This window comes from Molossus molossus, unplaced genomic scaffold, assembly GCF_014108415.1.
Source record: "Molossus molossus isolate mMolMol1 unplaced genomic scaffold, mMolMol1.p scaffold_m16_p_20, whole genome shotgun sequence".
Taxonomy (NCBI): Eukaryota; Metazoa; Chordata; class Mammalia; order Chiroptera; family Molossidae; genus Molossus; species Molossus molossus.
Window position 1 is genome coordinate 40,551,200 of NW_023425356.1, and position 20,743 is coordinate 40,571,942.

Consider the following 20,743-nt stretch of genomic DNA (forward strand, 5'->3'; position numbering starts at 1 on the left):
CACTTTATAAACAAGAAATCTGAGGTTCAGAGAGGTCCACTGGAAAAACTGCCAAAGTCACAGGCAAGCGGAAAGGGGGGGCAGTCCCTCTGAGGCCACACCTGCATGGCAATAAAGGGTGTGCTCTTAAAGACTCTGGTATTTATTTATTTTTTTATCCTCACCTGAGGACATTTTTCCATTTTTTGTTCAGATAGAGTGGGAGAGAGAGAAAGGGAGAGAGAGAAACATTGACGTGAAAGGGACACATCAAGTGGTTGCCACCGGCACGACCCAACCAGGGCCGGGGACAAACTGCAACCGAGGTACATGCCCTTAACGGGAACCGAACCCGGGTCTCTCCGGACCGCAGGCCAACGCTCCAACCACTGAGCCAAACCGGCCAGGGCGAGACTCTGGTATTTTGCTTTCCATGCCACTGAGCTATCAAATATACTGTCTCAGTTGACTTTTATCTGTAAGATAAAAGATTTTTACAAAACCATGTAGTGAATGTCCAATCCTAGACACTGGAGTGTGGGATGAACAGAATCTGTGTGTAATATGCACTTGGTGCTAATGTGAACCTCTGTGCAGCTAGACTACATTTTAATAACCACCTTGTAAGATGCACCCATGGGAAACTATGGCAAAGCTGAGTGTTAGTGTTTCTGATACGAAAGAATGAGTTCAAAGGCATGTGTATTTTCTATAGGCTCAAACGTGAGTTCCATTTTGAAACAGCTGAAAAGGGGAACAGGCACCACCCTCTGCCCTGAGACACCGTTTCCATGGTTTGTAGCTACCCCAGGCTCCTACCTCGGCGAGAAGGGCGAGATGAGCTGGCTTTCTCGGGCCCAGGTGATTATGGGCGGGGGCGAGCTCCTCACTTCACAGGGCAGGGTCGCCTCTTCCCCGGCAAGGACCGAGATCTCCACAGGCTTGTCCTGGGACAGCCCTCTTTGATCGCCAAACACCCTGGGCCTTACTAAAATAAACGAATGTTTTGGAAGGGAAATAGTACATTGAAAACATTTAATTGACCATCAAATGTGGACTACAAATACCCTTAAATAATTTATAAAACAGTGCCATTTATTCCAAGGTTGGGGGCACACCTAGAACTTTCCATAAAGACATGGATTGTCAGCGCTCAAAGGGAAAGGACTAGAAAGCTGCCCTTCTCAGCTCTTCCTCCTGACACCAGGAAGAGGCCAGCTGAAATGCCATTTCAGAGTCTGCCATGTGTCACACGCCACCCAAGTCACAGCTCAAGTTCGGCTCCGCTGGGAGTTTAACGCGCAGGTGTTTCTGACGACGCTTGGGTGCAATGAGCACCCTCTTTGGGGCAAAACTACACGATTTTTCCAAAAGGCTGCACAATTCCTCTCCCTTTAAATCAGAATCTGCATAGAGGAGATGTTGGTTGGCAGTAAAAAATGTAAACCCGGGGGAACGCTTCGCTTCGGGGGAGTCGCCTTCTGGTAACAGGCCTTGGGGAGCCCCAGGGACGCGCGCCCTCACCGTAGACGGTCAGCTGCACCTTCCTCTTGGCGTAGCCGGCGGCGTTGGTGGCGGTGCACACGTACTCCCCGCTCTCCTCGCCCCCGGGGGACACCACGTACAGACTCCCGTCTGCGCCCGCGGAAAACTTCGCGTTGCTGGTAGAGATCAGCTCGCCTTTCTGCAAAGCACCCCAAGAGCAAAGTCTTTTTTAAGATACTCAAGAGTGACTTAACGTCTGGAAGAGGAAGAAAGAAAAAAAAATCTCCAAGGGGGAAAATACCAGATTAAAAAAGAAAACACGCTGATGGGGAGCAAAGTGATTTGTTAGAAAGGTTAGACTAATAAAACAAAGGTGATAGTTCTTCTTAGCAAACTCTGCCCGCTTCCTGCTGGAGCTACTGAAACATGGGGGGATGATGCTGACAGTGGTGGATGGGGTGCATGCGAAGCCAGGCGCTGTTGGGAGGCACTTCTCATAAATTCATTATTTTCATGCTCACAAGCTGAGTAGGAACTACCACAACCCCATTCTACAGACAGGGGGCAGTGTGGAGTCATGGTTGGTCAATGACGGCATGGAATCCCAGCAGTCTGGAACCCAAACTCTGAGCCTCTGGGCTTGATCATAGCACAAAGGTCAGTCTGGAAAGATTTCATCTTTATATTTTTCCTGAAATGCCCTAAACTTCTCCTTGGTACCAGACTCTGTGGGGATCGGCTCCACAGTTGTACACTGTGTCCAGATGCAGAAATCTTAACTTTTTTTTTTTTTTTAACTGAGGCCAACACCAACTTCTCTATATTTCAGAACTTTTTTAAAGATGCATAACTTTAGATGGTATGACAGAATACTTTGGTGTAAATAGTGTGGGAAAAGGAGGGAGGGGGGAGGGAGTGGGGAGGAGGGGGTCAATGGGGGAAAAATGTGGAACATCTGTAATACATTTTACATCCAACAATAAAGATTTGGAAAAAAAAACACAAAAAAACATAAAAACAAAACAAAAAGAATACTTTGGTGTAGCAGTAAGTATACAAACGCCCCATTTCATTATTATGCCATGATTCGATATGACTTTATATCTGCCAGATTTAAATTAATTGACAGAAAATCTGCCATCTTCATGGCTGCTCCAAGATGTTCAGGAAATGGGTTTTTCTTCCTTGCAGGAACACAAGTAAAAGCCACACAACTTCATGACAGGGATACAGAGGGGAATACATGGGTTCTTGCATGTGTCATATTTTGGCTTCCCAGAAGAGCAGAGTTGGGGACAGAGTTGGGGAGCAGCAAGGTTACTTGGGATGTCATCCCTAGAGGCACAGAAGGAAGGAGAACTGATAAAGGGCTTCGCTGCCCTGGTTTCCTTGGTGGCTGGGCTAATAAGTTTCAATGTGCTGGGGACCCTCCGAGAAACTGTGAAGAAGCACGCAGAAGGACTCTTCTGAGGACTGAGAAGCGAGGTCTTTATGTAAGACACCTGCCCCCGACAGGAGGTATTGTCCCTGCACTTCCTGGACACCTCTTAGCAGGCTGAGTGGCCCGTGGGCTTTGGGCAAAGCCCTGAGATCAAACACCAGAGCGGCACCTGTAGGAAGCACGACCCTAGCAGAGGGCAAGGAGCTGTCCACAGAGAGGCGCTGAAATCAGAAGGGCTTTAGGTGTGGCCAGGGGTGGGAAGCGCCTGCTACCACTACCGCAGGGAACGTGCTTAGAAGGCTCCAGGGCGTGCAGAACCTTATCCGTGTTCCCTGTTGTGTGGTGAATATCATTCAAACATCAGGTAGGTGACTGCAATAAGGACAGTTGAAGGTTCCTTCCAAGTGGTATAACTGCATGGATTTTCCTATTTTATAAGCTTATATGATATAGTCGCAAGTTCCATGTACGGCCAACTGTATTTAAATATTGTTAGAACATGTAACATTAACACACATCACTTGATGTGCCATTTACCTTGGACCAGGTGATAGATGGTTTGGGAATCCCACTGGCTTTGCAGGGTAAAGTTACTGGGATGCCTTCGATTGTGCTGAGTACCTGCTGCCCGTGCTGAATGGTTGGCAGAACTGGAAAAGGAAGCGATATTCAGAATCTGGGCATCTGTCCTGCCATGTAATCCTGTACCTTTAAAACTGAATATTTTTAGGAAGACTCGTCATTTTCTGATAAAAATGCGCTGTGCCAGGGAGTGTAGTAAACAAAGCAAATATAATGGTTATGAAGAATTTAATAAAAGTTTTAAAGCAAGAAATAAATTGTGTGTAATAAGTTGACTTTTCTAACAAATATGAAAGAGAACTGAAGGAAACCAATTCTTCCCTGGAAACTCAAGATAAAATTATATCCTGAGCATTACACATTGAACATCTATCTTTCATCACTGTCTACTACCCATTAAGCTGTAATGAGCTGACATAAGTCCACTCCAGAGAAATGGGCTGTTTAAACACTACACATTAAATATCCATCTGTACATAAGAATCACTTAGTGAGCTACTAAATTTAACCTGGAAAAAAGGATTTATTTTCTTGAAAGGAATTCAACAGTAAAACTTGAAAGGCCTTAGGAGTTCACACTTAAAAGACTACAATAAAGGCTTCTAAGTCAATATTTTTAAGAATAACATCTCCTTTGACCTTAGAAAGCAACTGAACAATTGTCATTATGTGAGTGAAAGCAAACGGAAGAATGTTCATCATTCCAGTCTGTGTATATCTCAGTTAATATAACCAACTTGCACAGAAACATGATCAATTTCAATGTTCTCAAAATAATGAATTTGATTAAAGAAGCTTCCGTACATGAACATTCCTAACATAGTGCAAGAAACCCAATAAAAACCCAGTAACACCAGGCATTTCCTTTCCTTCCCCTGGAAAGATTTGACTAGACTAGAGCTCAAACCCTCACTGCATCTCTTGCTTTTAAATCAAATTTCTCCAGAATTATTACAGCTACCCCGGAGTAGAAGTTTATCAGAACAAGAGATACCAGAGACCTCAGTGCAAACACTTTCCTGAAAGGCTTAGATTAGCTTTGCTACATACTCATATTTTCCTAGGGCTGGGTTTATTCTTTAGATAATTTATTCCTAAAGAACTGGCAGCGAAGCCCGGCCCTGAACGAGAATGTCAGGCTACTTTCTAAAGCAAGAAATGCAATTTCCAGAATCACCATAGACTAGTTAACTTTCAACTCTGCTGTCATTTTGCGGCAACATGGAATAAGTCATGTCCTTAAATTCATATTGAGTTTGACAGCTATGAAGGAAAGTAGCAAATTTAGGCAACAGTCTTCAAATCTGATGTCATCTGAGTCTGGTAGAGCTGTTGTTTTCCAGATTGTTAATCTATGTAAATTAACATGACAAGTAAATTGTTTATGTGTCATTCTAATGTGCATTGATATTTGCATTCATCAATTCATCCTTTTAAGAACTGGTTGAGAGCCTTGAGTGTTCTTCAGTGATGAAAGAGTAGCAACGTTTCTGAACACACAGAACCTGGGATGCTGCCATCGATTTCACCTCAAAGACAAACCTGGGGTCAGTTGATGCTTGGTTCAGTTCACGTCAAATGGCTGGGCTGATGTTTCTTTCACCTTATTGACTAAATCAGTTACTCATTTTGGACTAATATGGATGAAATGATGGTCAAAATGACCTTTGTAACTTTTCACTGTTAAAATGTATCGCATCACGATAAACTACATCGTTGGTTTACCTGTCTTCCCCCCACTCCTCTGGTGGGACAGACATCACAACTAATTGTGTCACTCTTTCACCCAAGTGCAAATGTGCCTTGGAATGCTTTTCAACACCATATTCCACGCAGGTGACAGAAGCCAAAGGGAGATGACATGATGGTACTTCCACACTGGATTCTCAAACCAGTCTAAAGCACTCTCCAAGAAATCTATGAACTGATCTGTCAAAATAGCTCAACAACAACTATACCAATTCTCTCTCTCTCTCTCATATATATATATACATATATGTATATATATATGTATATACATGTAAATATATATATGTAGTTTATTTAGACCATAACTAATTTAGTGTTGCATTAGTATTTCTTCAAAATAATATTTCTTCAAGAATATCTCACAGGATATTGGTGGAAATTGGTATAAGATAGAGAGAGGTGGAAGAGGCTTTTTACAATGAGAAATGGATATTTTTAAACAGATGGTCTATAGCCCTAGCCAGTGTGCTTAGTGGTTAGAGCATTGGCCTGTGGACCAGTTGTGGGTTCAATCCTGGTCAAGGGAACATACCTTGGTTGCAGTTCGATTCCCAGCCCTGGTTAGGGTTGTACAAGAGGCAACTAATCGATGTGTCTTTCTCACATCAATGTTTCTCTCTCTCTCTCTCCTTCCTTCCCTTCCTCCTACTATATCTGAAAATCAATGGAAAAATAGCCTTGGGTGAGGAGTGAAAAAAAAAAGATGGTCTATAAATGCCTAACCAATATCCTGTATACCTGAAATTAATATAATATGGAATGTCAACTGTGATTAAATACATTTTTTAAATAATATGATCATTGTAAAAGAAGATTGTTTGCACTGCCGGAAAATTTCAAAAGACCAAGCAAAATTAGGAAATTACTGGATTCTCCAATTCATGTCCTGAAGAAAGACTGAATTATCTACTAAAAATAAATGTTCTGTGTTACTTTCATCTCTGTACACAGAACTATCTTGTAATACCGCACTTTTAAAAAGGCAGTGTTGTGAAGTCTTTAAAGGGCATATACAAAAAAATTATGACAATACCTTAAACTATGAAGCTGTCACTTATTTATCAAGATATAAAAAGTTGGCAACTGTTAGTCACAAATGGAAAAAGATAGCCTCTGGATTGTCTTACTTGTGACTATTAAGTTCTCCAACATGCAGAAAGATTGTTTGGAGCATGTGAGGTGACCTTTAGAAAAGTTTAGGTCATTTCTAGCTAACACACAAAGGGGTCATTAGCAAGGACATGCTTGTTTCACAATCCAAAAAGAAAAGGCAATTTGGATCATATAATAAATTCAGCTTGCCTGAAATTAAAATGTATTTTTAAACACAATTCTTTGAGAACTGACTTCACTTTCATCAATTAAGGAGCCACTTACAAAGCCTTTTGCCAGATTCAGCTAGGCGGATCCCAGCGTCTTTCTGTGTACGCAGGACACTCTGGAAACAGCCTTAACCACGCAAAGATTGTTCAAGAAATAAAGCCTTTTGTTAAGCATGACAATGAGGAAAGACATCTACTTCTTATAACCAGAGGAGCGGAATTCCTTGATGTAAAGATATGAACGCAGCTTTGAACACGGTTTGGAAAGGACCGCGGGTGTGTCTCTTACCGTGCACGTCCACAGTGGTAGTTTTGTTAATGGTTCCAGCTACGTTACTGGCCACACAAGTATATTCACCTCCATCCTGAAGGCGAACTCTTTCAATGTGGAGACTCCCATCACTGCGGACAGTGATGTAAGGATTTTGGACCAGCTTAAAGACAAAAAAAAGAGTCATATTTAATTAAAAAGGCAATGTGGCCTAAGCCAAAACCGAATCTGTTTTTTTTCAACTGGGTTATTCAATGTCTTATAAAATAACAAAATATTTTAGCATCCTTAAGTGAAAAATGCTGAGCAAAAGTGTTACCAAGGGGCCCTGGCCGGTGTGGTTCACTGATTAGAGCACAGACCCTCGGATCAGAGGATCTCAGGTTCTATTTCTGGTCGAGGGCACGTATCTGGGTGGTAGGTTTGATCCCCAGCCCTGGTCAGGGTGCATGCAAGAGACAACAAATTGATGTGTCTCTCTCACATTGATGTTTCTCTTTCTCTTTCTCTCTCTCTCTTTCTCTCTCTCTCTCTCTCTCTCTCCCCCCCCCCCCTGACTTCCTCCCTTCCACTCTTTCTTTAAAAAATCAATAGAAAAAATGTCCTCAGGTGAGGATTAAAAAAAAAAAAAAAGGTTACCAAGGGTAGTATCAATTGTCTGTCGTCCTGAAATACCACCAAAAATGATACTAACATCTGTCAGAGTTTGCAATGGCTGCAAACGAGAAAGAAACTGAGTCGTTTCTTGTTTTGTTTACAAGAAGTCCCGTTATCACTTGCAAGCCATTTGATACTTTTGTTTTGGCAAACGGGCACTTCTTCAAGCTGACCGAATGCCACCTGCTCGCCACACCGCCCTTTCCAGTGGCAGATGAAAATATCGGAGGACAATGTGCGATAGGGGAAGCGTGTCACAGTGGGCTGGAGCATTTCCTGTCGCCAGAACAGTCCCCTCTCACTGCCATTTATGCGTTTTGTTTAGTCCCAGGAGACGGTAGTGTTCAAACGGTATCATCTGTTGTTATGAGCGCGCTGTTTAATTGGTTGAGGTGTACTAATTTTTCTCAGGTTTGTTTGCAAATATGAACAATTTTATTTATTTTTTTATTTTTAATCCTCATCCGAGGACATTTTTCCATTTTTTGTACAGACAGAGTGGGATGGAGAGAGAGGAAGAGAAAGAGAGGGAAACATCGACGTGAAAGGGACACATCGAGTGGCTGCCACCCGCACGACCAACCAGGGCCGGGGACAAACTGCAACCGAGGTACGTGCCCTTAGCGGGAACCGAACCCGGGTCTCTCCGGACCGCAGGCCGACGCTCTAACCGCTGAGCCAAACCGGCCAGGGCAAATATGAATAATTTTACAACTCGGTCCATGGACTCAACTCACTTCTTTTTGGTACTTCAAGAAGAGAGAGAGAGTCTAACCCTCTGGAAAATGAAAGAACAGATACCGTGAACTAGATGAAAATGTACTGCCATAGAAGGAGCATGTTTACAGAAAACGTCCACAGAACTGAGGAAATCATCCACGTCGTTTCATAGTGAAAATAGACCCACGTCTTAAAACACTTCACAATAGAAGATATAACTTTTGAAGTTAATACTAAAGATTAATATATAAAATGGAGATTTTTATAATATTAACATTTCATTACAGCTTATAAAGAAGAATATAAATAGATTTAAATGCTATGAAAATAACTTCATACTTGTTTCAGTTTGTCCATATTCTGAAAAGAGTTTATTATATTAGGTTTAACGCAAAATTACAGAAATTACACTACTGACTATGTCTCTCTTATTCACTCCAAAGTCATATGAACTGCATAAACATGTTAATACTGAAGGAAAGTTTGGGTGCACTTAGAAAATATATTTCTTGAGATTTATCAAATACAAATTTCAGTGGTTGGACTCCATTGCCTCTCTCTCCGAAAATCAGGACGGCGTGACTCTGAGGTGTTCTTACCATGGCCGAGTTCCTCACCCACCGGCGTTCTGGAATGGGGTTCCCGGCCAGCAGAGCACAGGGCAGAGTAAGCTGCTGTCCTTCGATGACGCTGGTCACCGCAGGGCTGATTCCGATGAGTGGAGCAACTGAGTCAGAAAACACAGGCGCTGACAACTCCGTCTCACCCAAAAGGAAGGCAAACTCTTTTACACGTCAACATGCCTACTCATTATGATATATTTTTAAAAATTATTATTTTTTTATTTTTATTTTTTTATCCCCACCCAGGGATATTTCTCCATTTTTTGTACAGATAGAGTGGGAGGGAGAGAGAGGAAGGGAGAGAGAGAGAGAAACATCGACGTGAAAGGGACACATCGAGTGGCTGCCACCCGCACGACCAACCAGGGCCGGGGACAAACTGCAACCGAAGTACGTGCCCTTAGCGGGAACCGAACCCGGGTCTCTCCGGACCGCAAGCCGACGCTCTAACCGCTGAGCCAAACTGGCCAGGGCTAAAAATTATTTTTCAAGAATAAGATTTTAAAATGTAAATGGGTATGTATTGGAAAACAGAGATAAAAGACTCTTCTAAGCCAAGTGAATGGTAAGAGGACAGGTAACAGTACAGAAATAGAGAAAATGAAAAAGAATACATCTATGGCCCGGGAGGCCCGACATGCCAAGAAATTAGCAAGGTACTTGATAGACAGGTGGAGAGAGACTGAAAGCATTTACAAGTACAAAAGAGGAGTCATCAGAACCATTTTCAGGAAATACTAATCTGTTTCTATTTTATTGGTTTATTTTGTCCATTAGATTCCACATATAAGTGAAATCATATTGTATTTTTCTTTCTCTGTCTGACATATCTCACTTAGCACAATACTCTCCAGGTCAATCCATGCTGTCGCAATCCATGCTGAAAACTTGGATAGGACTTACTGGAGAGGGGAAAACCTATGGAGAAGGGATGAGATCGGGGAAGGGCTGGCATTTGCTCAAGCAAACAGAATGAGGTAAACTCCCTGAGATAGAATAGTCAAGAAGTATCGTAAAGATGTCCTTTTCTAGAAATCAATGAATAAATCTGACATAAATCAAAGCAATCTCCATAAGTTATTCTACCTGGAAAATTTAAGTACATGCAGATGAATACCGGAAGATTCATAAAGAAAAGCTTACAGAAGTGTATTCAAGAGAAACATGCACTAACAGATTTAAAAATCACACTAAATGCTATAATAATTCAAACAATGTAGGACTTGTGCATAAATGGTGCTCCAAGGAACAAGCGCAGGGATACAAATTTAGCATGTGACCAAATGGGCATTTTAATCAGTGGGAAGAGAATATTCAATAAAAGATAATGAAGTAAATATCTTCCTACTTGGAAATCATAATACCCTGTTCTTTCTTTATGTCATATACAAAAATAATTCCATGTGAACTAAAATAATAAATGCAAGAATGGTAAACAAAAAAGAATTCCACAACTCTAATAAGTGTATGCGTGTGTGTTCATATTTAAATAGATTTAATGAAATTGACCTTCATTTTTTGAAATGAAAGATAAGGAGCTTGGAGCAGATGATCTCTAAGATTACCTTCAGTTTTAACATCCTCTGAAATATGAACTATGGTAGAGGGAAGGTTAATCTAGTAATCAGATATTTACCGGTTTTCTAAAGAATAAAAGTTGCATGCATCTGTAAGAAAGAAAGATCGCTTATCATTCGAGACAACATGGGGGGATCTCGATAGTATCATGCTAGTGAAAAAAGCCAATCAGAGAAAGACAAATACCACATGATCTCACTTATTTGTGGAATATAATGAATAAGGTGGGCTGATGAACGAAATAGACCCAGAGACATAGAAAGAAGTATGGTTCAGACGGACAAACCTCAGAGTCGGGGGGTGGGGGGTGGATGAGATGAACTAAAGAACTTATATGCATGTATATGAACATAGACAACAATGCTAGGGGAGGGGGGGATGGGTTTGGGAGGAGGGAGCCTGGGGGGGAGGAGAAACATCTGTAACAAAAATAAATTAATAAAAATTGGAGAAAAAAAAGAATCAAAGTAGCACAGGCAGGAGACGATGTAGTAAAAGAAGTCTGATGATTCAGAAGAGTGTGGTGTCTAAGCAGTTCATTGAGCTTACCAAGTCCTGTCACTGTTATTGTTGTCTGGGACTGGATTTTTCCAAACTGGTTTTCAGCTTCACAGACATAGGTTCCTTTATCACTTGCCCATAAGTCTGAAAATAAGAGATCATTTACTCATTCAACACCATCTCTGGAGCATTAACTATGTGCTAGGCACAGTGCTGAGATCTGTGGGTGGATAATACGCCCCTGCCTTCTGGTAGTTCCCATGCTGGGGGGGGGGAAATGTACACAGAAGGAGGGAAACATACTCATCCCACAGTGTGATAAATGCTACAATACGAGTTTTAAACAATGAGCTGTGGGAGCAGAGGAGGGTGACCGATGGCATGTGGAGGAGTTAAAGGTTGTACAAAGGCGGTAATATTTCAGTGGTACCTTAGCAGAGGTGGAATAGAGGGAGGGCAGTCCAAACCCAATGGGCTGCAAAGGCAAGAGCATGACTTGAAAAATCATGGTTGGTTCAAAGAATGGGAAGCTGCGCCACCACCCTGGGGACATTCCGGGGCTTTGCAGGGGGAGATACTTTAGTTGGCCCCTCAATCGGGGAGTCTATTGGCATTTAGTGGTCAAAGGCCAGGGAAGACCAGCAAGACTTCTGAAGGTCCCACCGTAAATTCGTGGATTTGATGACTTTGTTTATAATTATACAGTGTGTGGCAAAAGTAGGTTAACAGTTGGTGGTATGAAAAATCATACAATAATGAATAAATAATAGTAGAAGAATAAACTCTGTATTTCGCATACTCACAACTGGGAACCTACTTTGCCCACCCTGGATGAGCCTACAACCCAATTCTGTGTAAGCGGGAGAAAGAAAGCACCTCAGCAAGAATTATCTACCATTTCAAAAGATCGCTTCACCTGCTTGGAGTTTCTGAGTCCTCAACTCCACACTCCTGCTCAGTCTACAATTGAGCTGCCAAACTCATGGCGATGTACGAACATGTACACATACTGTAGAAATGTTACCAGTGTATTTACAGAGTAATTAAAATACCTCTCATTTTAATAAAATTGCTTTCTTTTCTTTTCCTTTGTGCTACATTTGGGACATCAAAATGATTTTTATTATGTAGATAGATCAACTATATGGACTTTTTCAGGATAATAAAAAGGATATTACAGGTATTTTTAATTAGAGAGGGTGCTGGGGGGCTAGGGTGAGGACCACTGGGGGACAGGTGGATGCAGTCAGGAGACGGAACCTGAAGAGGCAGCCTGGTGTCTTACAAAGTGTGGTTTTGTCTCATGAGCAGTAGGGGCAGCGAGGGAAGATTTTAAATAGGGGAATGCATGCTTGTCATCTTTGCAAGTATCGTGACTAGAATAAGCACAGCTTAATCTACTGATAGGGTTGTGATGGAGAGAAATGAGGCTCCCCATTAGGAAGCGTTGCACACCCTCTGAGATTAAGAGCAGTAACAAGATCCCCTCCTCTGTGAACCGTGCGCATGCGGACCGCAGAGCAGCAGCTGGGGAACGCGGGCCGCGTCCACACTCCACAGCAGCACTCCTTCATTTTCCACAGCAGCACTCCTTCATTTGCAAAGGAAAACGCGGCAGAGTACCTGGTTAATAAGTTACACGCGGCTTCTAAGCAAGATCTTTTTTATATTATCAACTCTTGGGCTAATTTGTACAGAAATACATCATACTACTGAGAACTAAGTTTCTAATCCCTCGTTTCTTTCCATTTGATTTAGACAACTGGGAAATCTCTGGTCGGTACATTGCCCTGTTTTGTTTTGTTTTATCCTCACAAGAGGACATTTTTCCATTTTTTGTTCAGATAGAGTGGGAGGGAGAGAGAGGAAGAGAGAGAGAGAAACATCAATGTGAAAGGGACACATCGAGTGGCTGCCACCCGCACGACCCACCAGGGCCGGGGACAAACTGCAACCGAGGCACGTGCCTTTAGCCGGAACCGAACCCAGGTCTCTCTAGACCACAGGCCGACGCTCTAACCACTGAGCCAAACCGGCCAGGGCTCATTGCCCTGTTTTATTCTTCCCGCTTGTTCGTCTCCTCTAATTGATTTGTTAAGGTGTAATTTGTTTCCCTCTGGGCTTCTCATCCCACCACCACCCTCCCTGTATAACTCTGTGAACCTCCCTCCTCTTCCCTCTCTCCTCTCTCCTAACCTGCAGAGAAGTTGTTCTCCTGCCTATGAAATTGGGGGGGGCTCTCTTTTCAATCTCATGAAATGCATTTCTCCACCTGTGCAATGTGACTCAACCCAATGAGGATCCCCAGTAGGTACTTCTAAGGCCGTCCACTCAGACGGCGGATTGTAAAATGCCTGTGTGAAGGACCCTATATTTGACTTGTGGCCTCACCACAGAGCCTAGTACAGAGCTGAACATTTAAGCACTTGTAATTAGACAGTTGTACTTGAAAGTTTAAGTGGCTCATGTACATTTAATATTAAGAAACATGGAGATCAATCATTGGAGGCGTGACACAAAATACTCCAAAGATGCAATTACTTTTTATAAAACCTATTAATCATCTAAATGTATTTCTCCTCTGAAGCCACTATCCACATATTCTTAAAATGTGTTTATAGATATCTGAATGCTTAGTAGCTTACAGGTAAAATTTTGGGATGCTGGAGTATTTGACATTTTATTTCAATCTTTGCTCAAGATACATACAGCTTTTGATCAAGAAGTTTCAATAGATACCGGATCCCTATGCATATATTTATGTACTTTTTGGCCAAAAATAATTAATTAACATTCACTAACTACTGGTAATATTTTACCTTTCTCTATAATAGTTGGTGCAGGAGTCAATAAAATCTGATCACTTATCCACCTGGAGGCCCAGGTGACTGTTGCAATAAGAAACAATGAGATACACAGAATCATGTTGCTGCATAAGCCTTTGTGATATGACATGCATTTAAATAAAACAGAATTCATTTATGATGATTCCTAAATATGAGTCCAATACTAGTTTAAAGTAAAATGCAACAAACACCAAATGGGTTGGCAAGATTAATTCACTATTTCACACACAGCAACACCAATGCATAAAATCTATATGTACACACTTGTATAAAAATATATTTCCTTTAACCTACTTGAAATAAAGAGAGCTCCTGTTCTTAGTTGGCTGATGGAACTCACTGAAAAGGGTCTTGAGAAGATCGGCATGTTGTCTAATCTTCGCCATTTAATCTTTGGTTCTGGATAGCCCTGGACATAGCAAGGTAATGTCACATTTGAACCAATTTCCATAGACACGTCAGCAGGTTCTTGTATGAAAACTGGAGGGGCTAGAAGATATTTAAAACAACAACAACAAAGGTCATCGGGATTGTATACAGGCACATTTAATATAAACTGAATTATTAAACTGTCAACAGATTGAATGTGAATCAAACCATTGATCATATATTATGAATTTCATTTTGGCATGCCTGTCTGCTATTGAAGTAGCAGATATTTCTTTTTCTTTTATAAATGAAGAGATTCAATGTACTTCAACTACCTATTTAAAGTGATGAAGAGTGAGAATTTAAATCGAAATTACTTTAAACAAAATCTTTCATTTTGGAAATCTATTTTCAATTTTAGTTTGTCATACTGATCCAATCTTTAAGCTTTCTAATAAATAAGTGTGACATTTAATGAAATATTTCTGACCTTTATAAAACTTACACCTTTTAGTCAAAATTTTAAGTGAACTTAATTTATAGCAGAGTTTGTTCTTCAATAGATCATTATATAACATGTGAACAGTATTTAATCCCAAATTATATCCATTCTATATTACATTCTTGCTTTTCAAAACCTCATTTTTTCACATTTTTGGGTTAAAGACATTTAAGCTTGAGAATTAATAATACAAATTAAAGTAACAGATTATAGTATTTGATAAAGAAAGAAATGAGTGCTTAAAATCTTAGAGTTAAGAGATGATTCAGAAATTATAAAATTATAGTTAATAAGGCTATAATTATCCACATAACTCAGGTAAGCCTAGAAGAGGTATTGGAAATATGTCAGGCACACTTTGGAAACACCAGAATGTAATATAGAAAGGATGCTGTCAGCAAGCCCAAATAAATGAGCCTCTCAGTATGTACTCCAGAACTTGTGAGTACTGATGTTTGAGACACCAGGTAAGGAGAAATATATACAATACTATTGGAGGTAATTCATGAAACCTGACTATGTAGGACTCTAAGAAGAGATCACGGGGAGGTACCTCTGCTTTATAATGTCAAGGTAATATTAGTTGGGAGCCCTGGCTGGCTTGGTTCACTGATTAGAGTGTCAGCCTGTGGACTGGAGGGTCTCAGGTTTGATTCCAATCAAGGGCAAGTCCTTCGGTTGCAGGCTCGATCCTTGGCCCCGGTCTGGGTCATGTGGGAGGCAACTAATTGATGTGTCTCTCTCACATCGATGTCTCTCTCTTTCTCTTTTTCTCTCTCTCTCACCCTCACTGCCTCCTTTTGACTCTCTCTAAAAGTCAATGAAAAAATATCCTCAGGTAAGGATTAACAAAAACAAAACAAAACAAAAAAATTAGGAATTACAACAACTTTTACTTACAGAGACAGGGACAGATGTTAAGTGATTTCCATTAATTATCTCATTTAATCTCCCCAATATATGAGGTAGATACTACTAATGCTCTTATTTACAGATGAAGAAACGGAGACACAGAGAGTTCAATTGCTAAGTGTGGCATGGAGTTGAACACTGGGCTAGGGTTGCAAACCAGGTTGATCCACCTCCAGGGTTGCATTTGTCTCTGTCATTTTATCAGCCTCCCCTTTTCTGTGGGTTCTTAAAATTGCCCATAGTTAAGCTGTTTAGCAGGCTAATAAAAATGGGTACAGAGATCACATCTTCCCTTCCCAATGGGAATTCTGGGACTCGGATGTACATTTGTCTTCCAAGCAGCCTTAGGTCTTCATTGGCTTGGGATAAAGAACCTTCTGTAACTTTGCAGCCTCATCTCCTAGGAGGTCCCTACACAAATCCCATTCTCTGGACAATCTGAACTCTTTATTCTTCTCTAACAAGGACTGACCTTTCTCATAGGGTTACCTATGTTATGCCATCCCCTTCAAATGCAATGTCTGCCGTTGATCTTGGCTCTTGAAATAGTGACAATTCTTTCATCATCACCAGCCAAATGGACATGATTTCTTCCCTCTCTGAGGTTTCGGAGAACTCAATCTGTACCACTCTCATCATATTCATCCTTTTATTGGACTATATGTTAGATGTTCCCTGGAGGGTTCACTTCTGCAACCATATTTTTATCTTTCACAGCAACGAACACAGAACCTTGTGCATTATACATGGCTGTTAGATCTTTGTGAATGATTCAATCAATATTAGAATACTTAAATAATAATTGTGTGCTTGCATATGTACATATGATGACAACAGCAATTTTGAGTCACAGCATATTAACTTGCATTTTTCAAGAATACATAACAATTGAGCAATGTGTTTTTAAAAAGAAGAAGTGTATCTGTTTAGATTTTTCTTAATCCATCCACATGGGAATTTGGCTTATAAAAATAATAGGCAAAATAAACGTATTTTTAAAGAAGTTTATAAAGTAGCTCATTCTTCCCTTCTTCTGGATATATAAGGCCTCGTTACTTTTCTCTGGAGTGATAGTAGCCATTTATTGTAGAGCTGGCTGCTTTTCTGAAAAATAGAGGTTAAATGAAAAAGTCTCAGGCTGTGTTAGGCTCAGAGTGGGCGTAGCTGAGTGTGGAGATGGGACAGAAAATAAATTCCAGAAGAACAAAGAGATATGCAGAAGCCTGGGGTCAACCAAGAACTTGGGAGGAAACCAAGCTCACTGACCCAACAGAACAGAGCCATCAGTGGGAATGGAGACAAATTAGAATTTTCAGACTGACGAAAGCCAAGAATACACTGGAATATAAATGCGCAAGTGAAGCTCAAGTTGTGCCCATAAAACTCAATTAAGACAGGAGAAGTCATCTGGGGAGAAGAAGCTTTGGGAAGGGTGTCAGGTACAAGACAAGCGCTAGCTCAGGGAACGATGGACTGGGAGCAGAAAACAAGACAAACGAGAGTAGCAGGCACTCTCTGGGTAAGTAGCCAAGACAGCATCAATGACCAGTGAACCTCAAAATTTAAGCAACTCCTAACTCAGGCCAAGAAGCCTCCTAAATACTTCCTGCTCCTGAGTGTGGCCAATTCAGACTCCAAGAGAATAGCACTGGGTGGATGGTAAACAGATTAAGAGACTGGGGGAACGGGAGCAGGGGTGACTGGACTATAAAATCCTGGACTTGTACGGAGGAGGCTGTGCTGCTCCAACAAGTTACAGCCCACTGGGTGGTTTCAAATGGCAGTTCCACTATTTCTTAGTCTGTAAACTTGGACAATGATTTTACTTCCCCCAGTCTAAACGTCCCCATGGACAAAAGGGGATAACGGCATTTCTTACTTCTTGTTGTTAAACGAGAGAATGTTTATTAATCGTTTAGCACGTAATTATCAACCAAATAGTAATTATCATTGATTATAAATATTGTAGTGAATTTATTCAGTCATAATTCTGGCGTTTAATGTATCTACTGTTCATTTTAATTTTGGCTACTGCATATAATCTGTCAGGATGTTGAATCCTCTGTGATCCCCTAAATATTTGTGTATAGGTACCTTGACAATTGCTCAGAGTCAGTGCACATACAGCTTTGTCACTTACTGACAGATGTCTGTGTGCACACATTCTTGTGAAAATGTAACAGTTACAAACAGATGGACCATCTTGCTCGAAAACTTATTCCATAAAATGATTCTGGTTCCTTTGGTGACAATTAATCTCCACTATGGCAGCTCTAGGATTAAATTAGTCAAACAGAGATTTTTCTTTCCTAACATGGCTGAACAGACTGTTTTGTTTCTACCAAACCACAAAACATGAAACCACAGTCTATGACTCCAACCCTGTGTGGTGTGGAATGCTGCAAAAAAAAATCATTGCCAGGCCAACTTTTTGTTTGATGTGGCCCGTCTTCGTCTCTTCCAAATGACTTCACAATCTACTACCTCTTTTCAAATGGATGAAAAGCATTGGTAACTTTCCCCGTTGACCCGAAGTGTCCACGACTTAAAGCCATGATAATGAGAAATACAAAAGGGAGGGGGGACTCACTACAAGAAGCTAGAACTCAAGAATAATATTAAAGTCTTTTTCTAATAATATAAAATAAAAAATTTTGATCTAGTGTAGTTGATGGGAAGTAATAGGCCCACAAAAACAATCTGAAAACCCAGTTACATAATATGAATAAAAGTATGTTTTTCTTCTTAAGTCATAAGCTACTCTGATTTATGCCCAATAAGTTTGGAGCTCAAATGAATAATTTTATGCATTACTAATAGTTGTACTCAACTTGTCTCCCTTCTTTTTTAAAAGAAAACTAGTGGAAATTAGTAGAAACAATGCCTTTCTTATCAAAAGCGCCATGCTTAAACTTAAATAATATGCCATTATTTTATATGAGTTTTTATATTATTTTCCAAGACTCAAAGAATCAGAATGACCACTCAATTTGTGAAGCTAATATTTACCTATTGATGCATGTCCCATTAAGCACTTCAAAGAACAGCAGTAACCACTGCCAAGTGGAATGCTCATGGGTAATGATGTCTCATTTCATGTTTATATCCAACCCATAAGGTCCTACTATTAAATGCCAGGCAGAAAACCCAGTTTCTCTCCAGTGCCCATCCTCTTAACTACTGTATAACATTCTGGAGAGATTTTGTTTTTCTGTTTGCTGCTCTTAAACCTAATAGTAACAACCACAACCATCACCACAAATGTAACTTGCATAGAACTTGGCAGTTACAGCCTGTATTTCCTCGGATATGGAACAACAGTTTCTTGTGGATAATCAAACTTTGTAAGCGCCAATGATCAGGACTTCAGGGGTGAATGAGGAAATAGTTAAGACAGGAGGAAAACATGAAGTGCTGACTTTATTTGACAATTGTTAACAGTGATCAAGGTTACAGTAAGTAAACAATCGAGTTTATGTTAACGGTTTCATTAGAACACTTACTGGAATAATAGTTGAGCGAGCCATTGTTTCAGAAAGGATCATAGAGAGAAGATCTTGAAATTGAGTGAAGATAAAACAAAATTCAGTTTACGGAATAAAGGATGAATACAAAAGATTCTTAGGGTGTTTTCTAATCCATCACAAATCCTGCCAGCACAGACAGCTCTAATCCTGATATGGTTTATCGCTAGTCAGAAAAGAGAACTTGGAAAGTCCAGAAGCTACAAAGAGTATCGAGAAGGCAGTAAGTAAACAAAGGAACATGTGTTAGATATTTAACTCTCTGTCTTGGAGGGGGATGAGAGTGTCATTCCCTTTTTGCTGGGAACAATTACTGGGGCTCTTCCCCCTTCCTCTGGTCTAGAGCTAGAGAACTTGAAAAGAATGTTGTGCACCAGAAGAAGGGAGACACAGAACTAGAAAATGTTGAGAATTGAAAGGTACTCTGTAGATTTCTTGAAAACAAGAATTCTGTATCTGGTGACCTTCCTCACTGGGACCTCACCTTTCAAACAGCATTACTCATGTTTGATACTCTGCGGATAGATTCAATACCCTCCACCCAGAGATTCCAATCTTATTTCCGAGGTACTTCTCTAAATAACCACCGGGCTTTGTCGTGGTTCCAACATATCTTGCTATACCCTGGTCTTTGTGGCCAGTTCCAGTTTTGTTGATTTTACTCCAAGGGCATAATCAACAAGAAGGCAGAATGGTCACTCAACAGTCTAGGAACGAGGGTATCATCAAAGATCTCGGAAGGAAAATTTTTAGTTTATATGAAACAAAATATTAAGCTTAGATGGCCATGATTTTCATTTAAAGACTTCAGATAGTGGAACTAGAATGTTTTACGTTATTTTATTCTTTTAAAAAAATGCATTATCGTTATAGTTCCTAACTTTTGTTAAAAAACAAAAAAACAGCTTTGGCATGAAAATCATCATACATAAATGAAAGTACAACTTAATGAATGTCATATTTTATAAGTTTAAGTGATGCAAACATTTGAATTATCTGTTAAAATGAAGCTGCCAGGTTCTTTTTCATACAAAGCAAGCTCTGTTTTATTTCAAGTGTTACCATACTGCATAGAATTTTAATTTTTTTTTTTCAAGAAACGTGAGACGGAGAGACAAAGGAGGGAGAACCGGGCTCCTTGAGTAATCCAAGAACGCTTATCATGTACGTGCTGTATCCTTCACACTGTGATTGACATTTATTTGTAGTTAGTACTTTATTTTATACACTGAGGAGTCATTGCTATTGAATTTTTTTAAAAAGTAAAAGCACAATCTGCTACCTTTGCTGTCATCGACATCTCCAAATTACGTCTAGGGCCAAAGTCTAATTTATGGCCTCCAGATGTTATTACTTAGGAATTTGGTGTCAGAATGAACGATTCTCGGTTGAAAAATATTTGGCCATAGATGATATACCAAGGAAATCTACAGTCTCTGAATTCAGACAACCTAGATTCAAACATTCAGGCTCCGCCCCTCCACAGCCCTGTGACCCTGGTCAAGCTGCTTAGCCTATTTACACCATTTCCTTATTTATATAATGGAGAAAAGTACAGTATCTTTCCCTTAAAACCGTTATGAGCATTTAAGGCGATAACACATATATAAGTTCTCAGCACAGTGCATGGTCCATAGAAAGCACTTGGTAAATGCTAACTACCCCTGTTACATGAATAATCT

General features: G+C 40.4%; 1 protein-coding gene across 1 annotated transcript in view; it reads right to left on the bottom strand.

The window, feature by feature from the left end:
- The window catches only part of HMCN1 (hemicentin 1), a 427,446-nt gene that overhangs the window by 193,526 nt on the left and 213,177 nt on the right, over window positions 1–20,743 (bottom strand). Inside the window, exons 16-22 of the mRNA XM_036272178.1 lie at window positions 14,049–14,243; window positions 10,957–11,052; window positions 8,806–8,933; window positions 6,848–6,992; window positions 3,443–3,555; window positions 1,504–1,663; window positions 799–967 (exon numbers count right to left, since the gene is read on the bottom strand). Of these exons, the coding sequence (XP_036128071.1) occupies window positions 799–967; window positions 1,504–1,663; window positions 3,443–3,555; window positions 6,848–6,992; window positions 8,806–8,933; window positions 10,957–11,052; window positions 14,049–14,243 (1,006 nt within the window). The remainder of the gene's footprint in view (window positions 1–798; window positions 968–1,503; window positions 1,664–3,442; window positions 3,556–6,847; window positions 6,993–8,805; window positions 8,934–10,956; window positions 11,053–14,048; window positions 14,244–20,743) is intronic.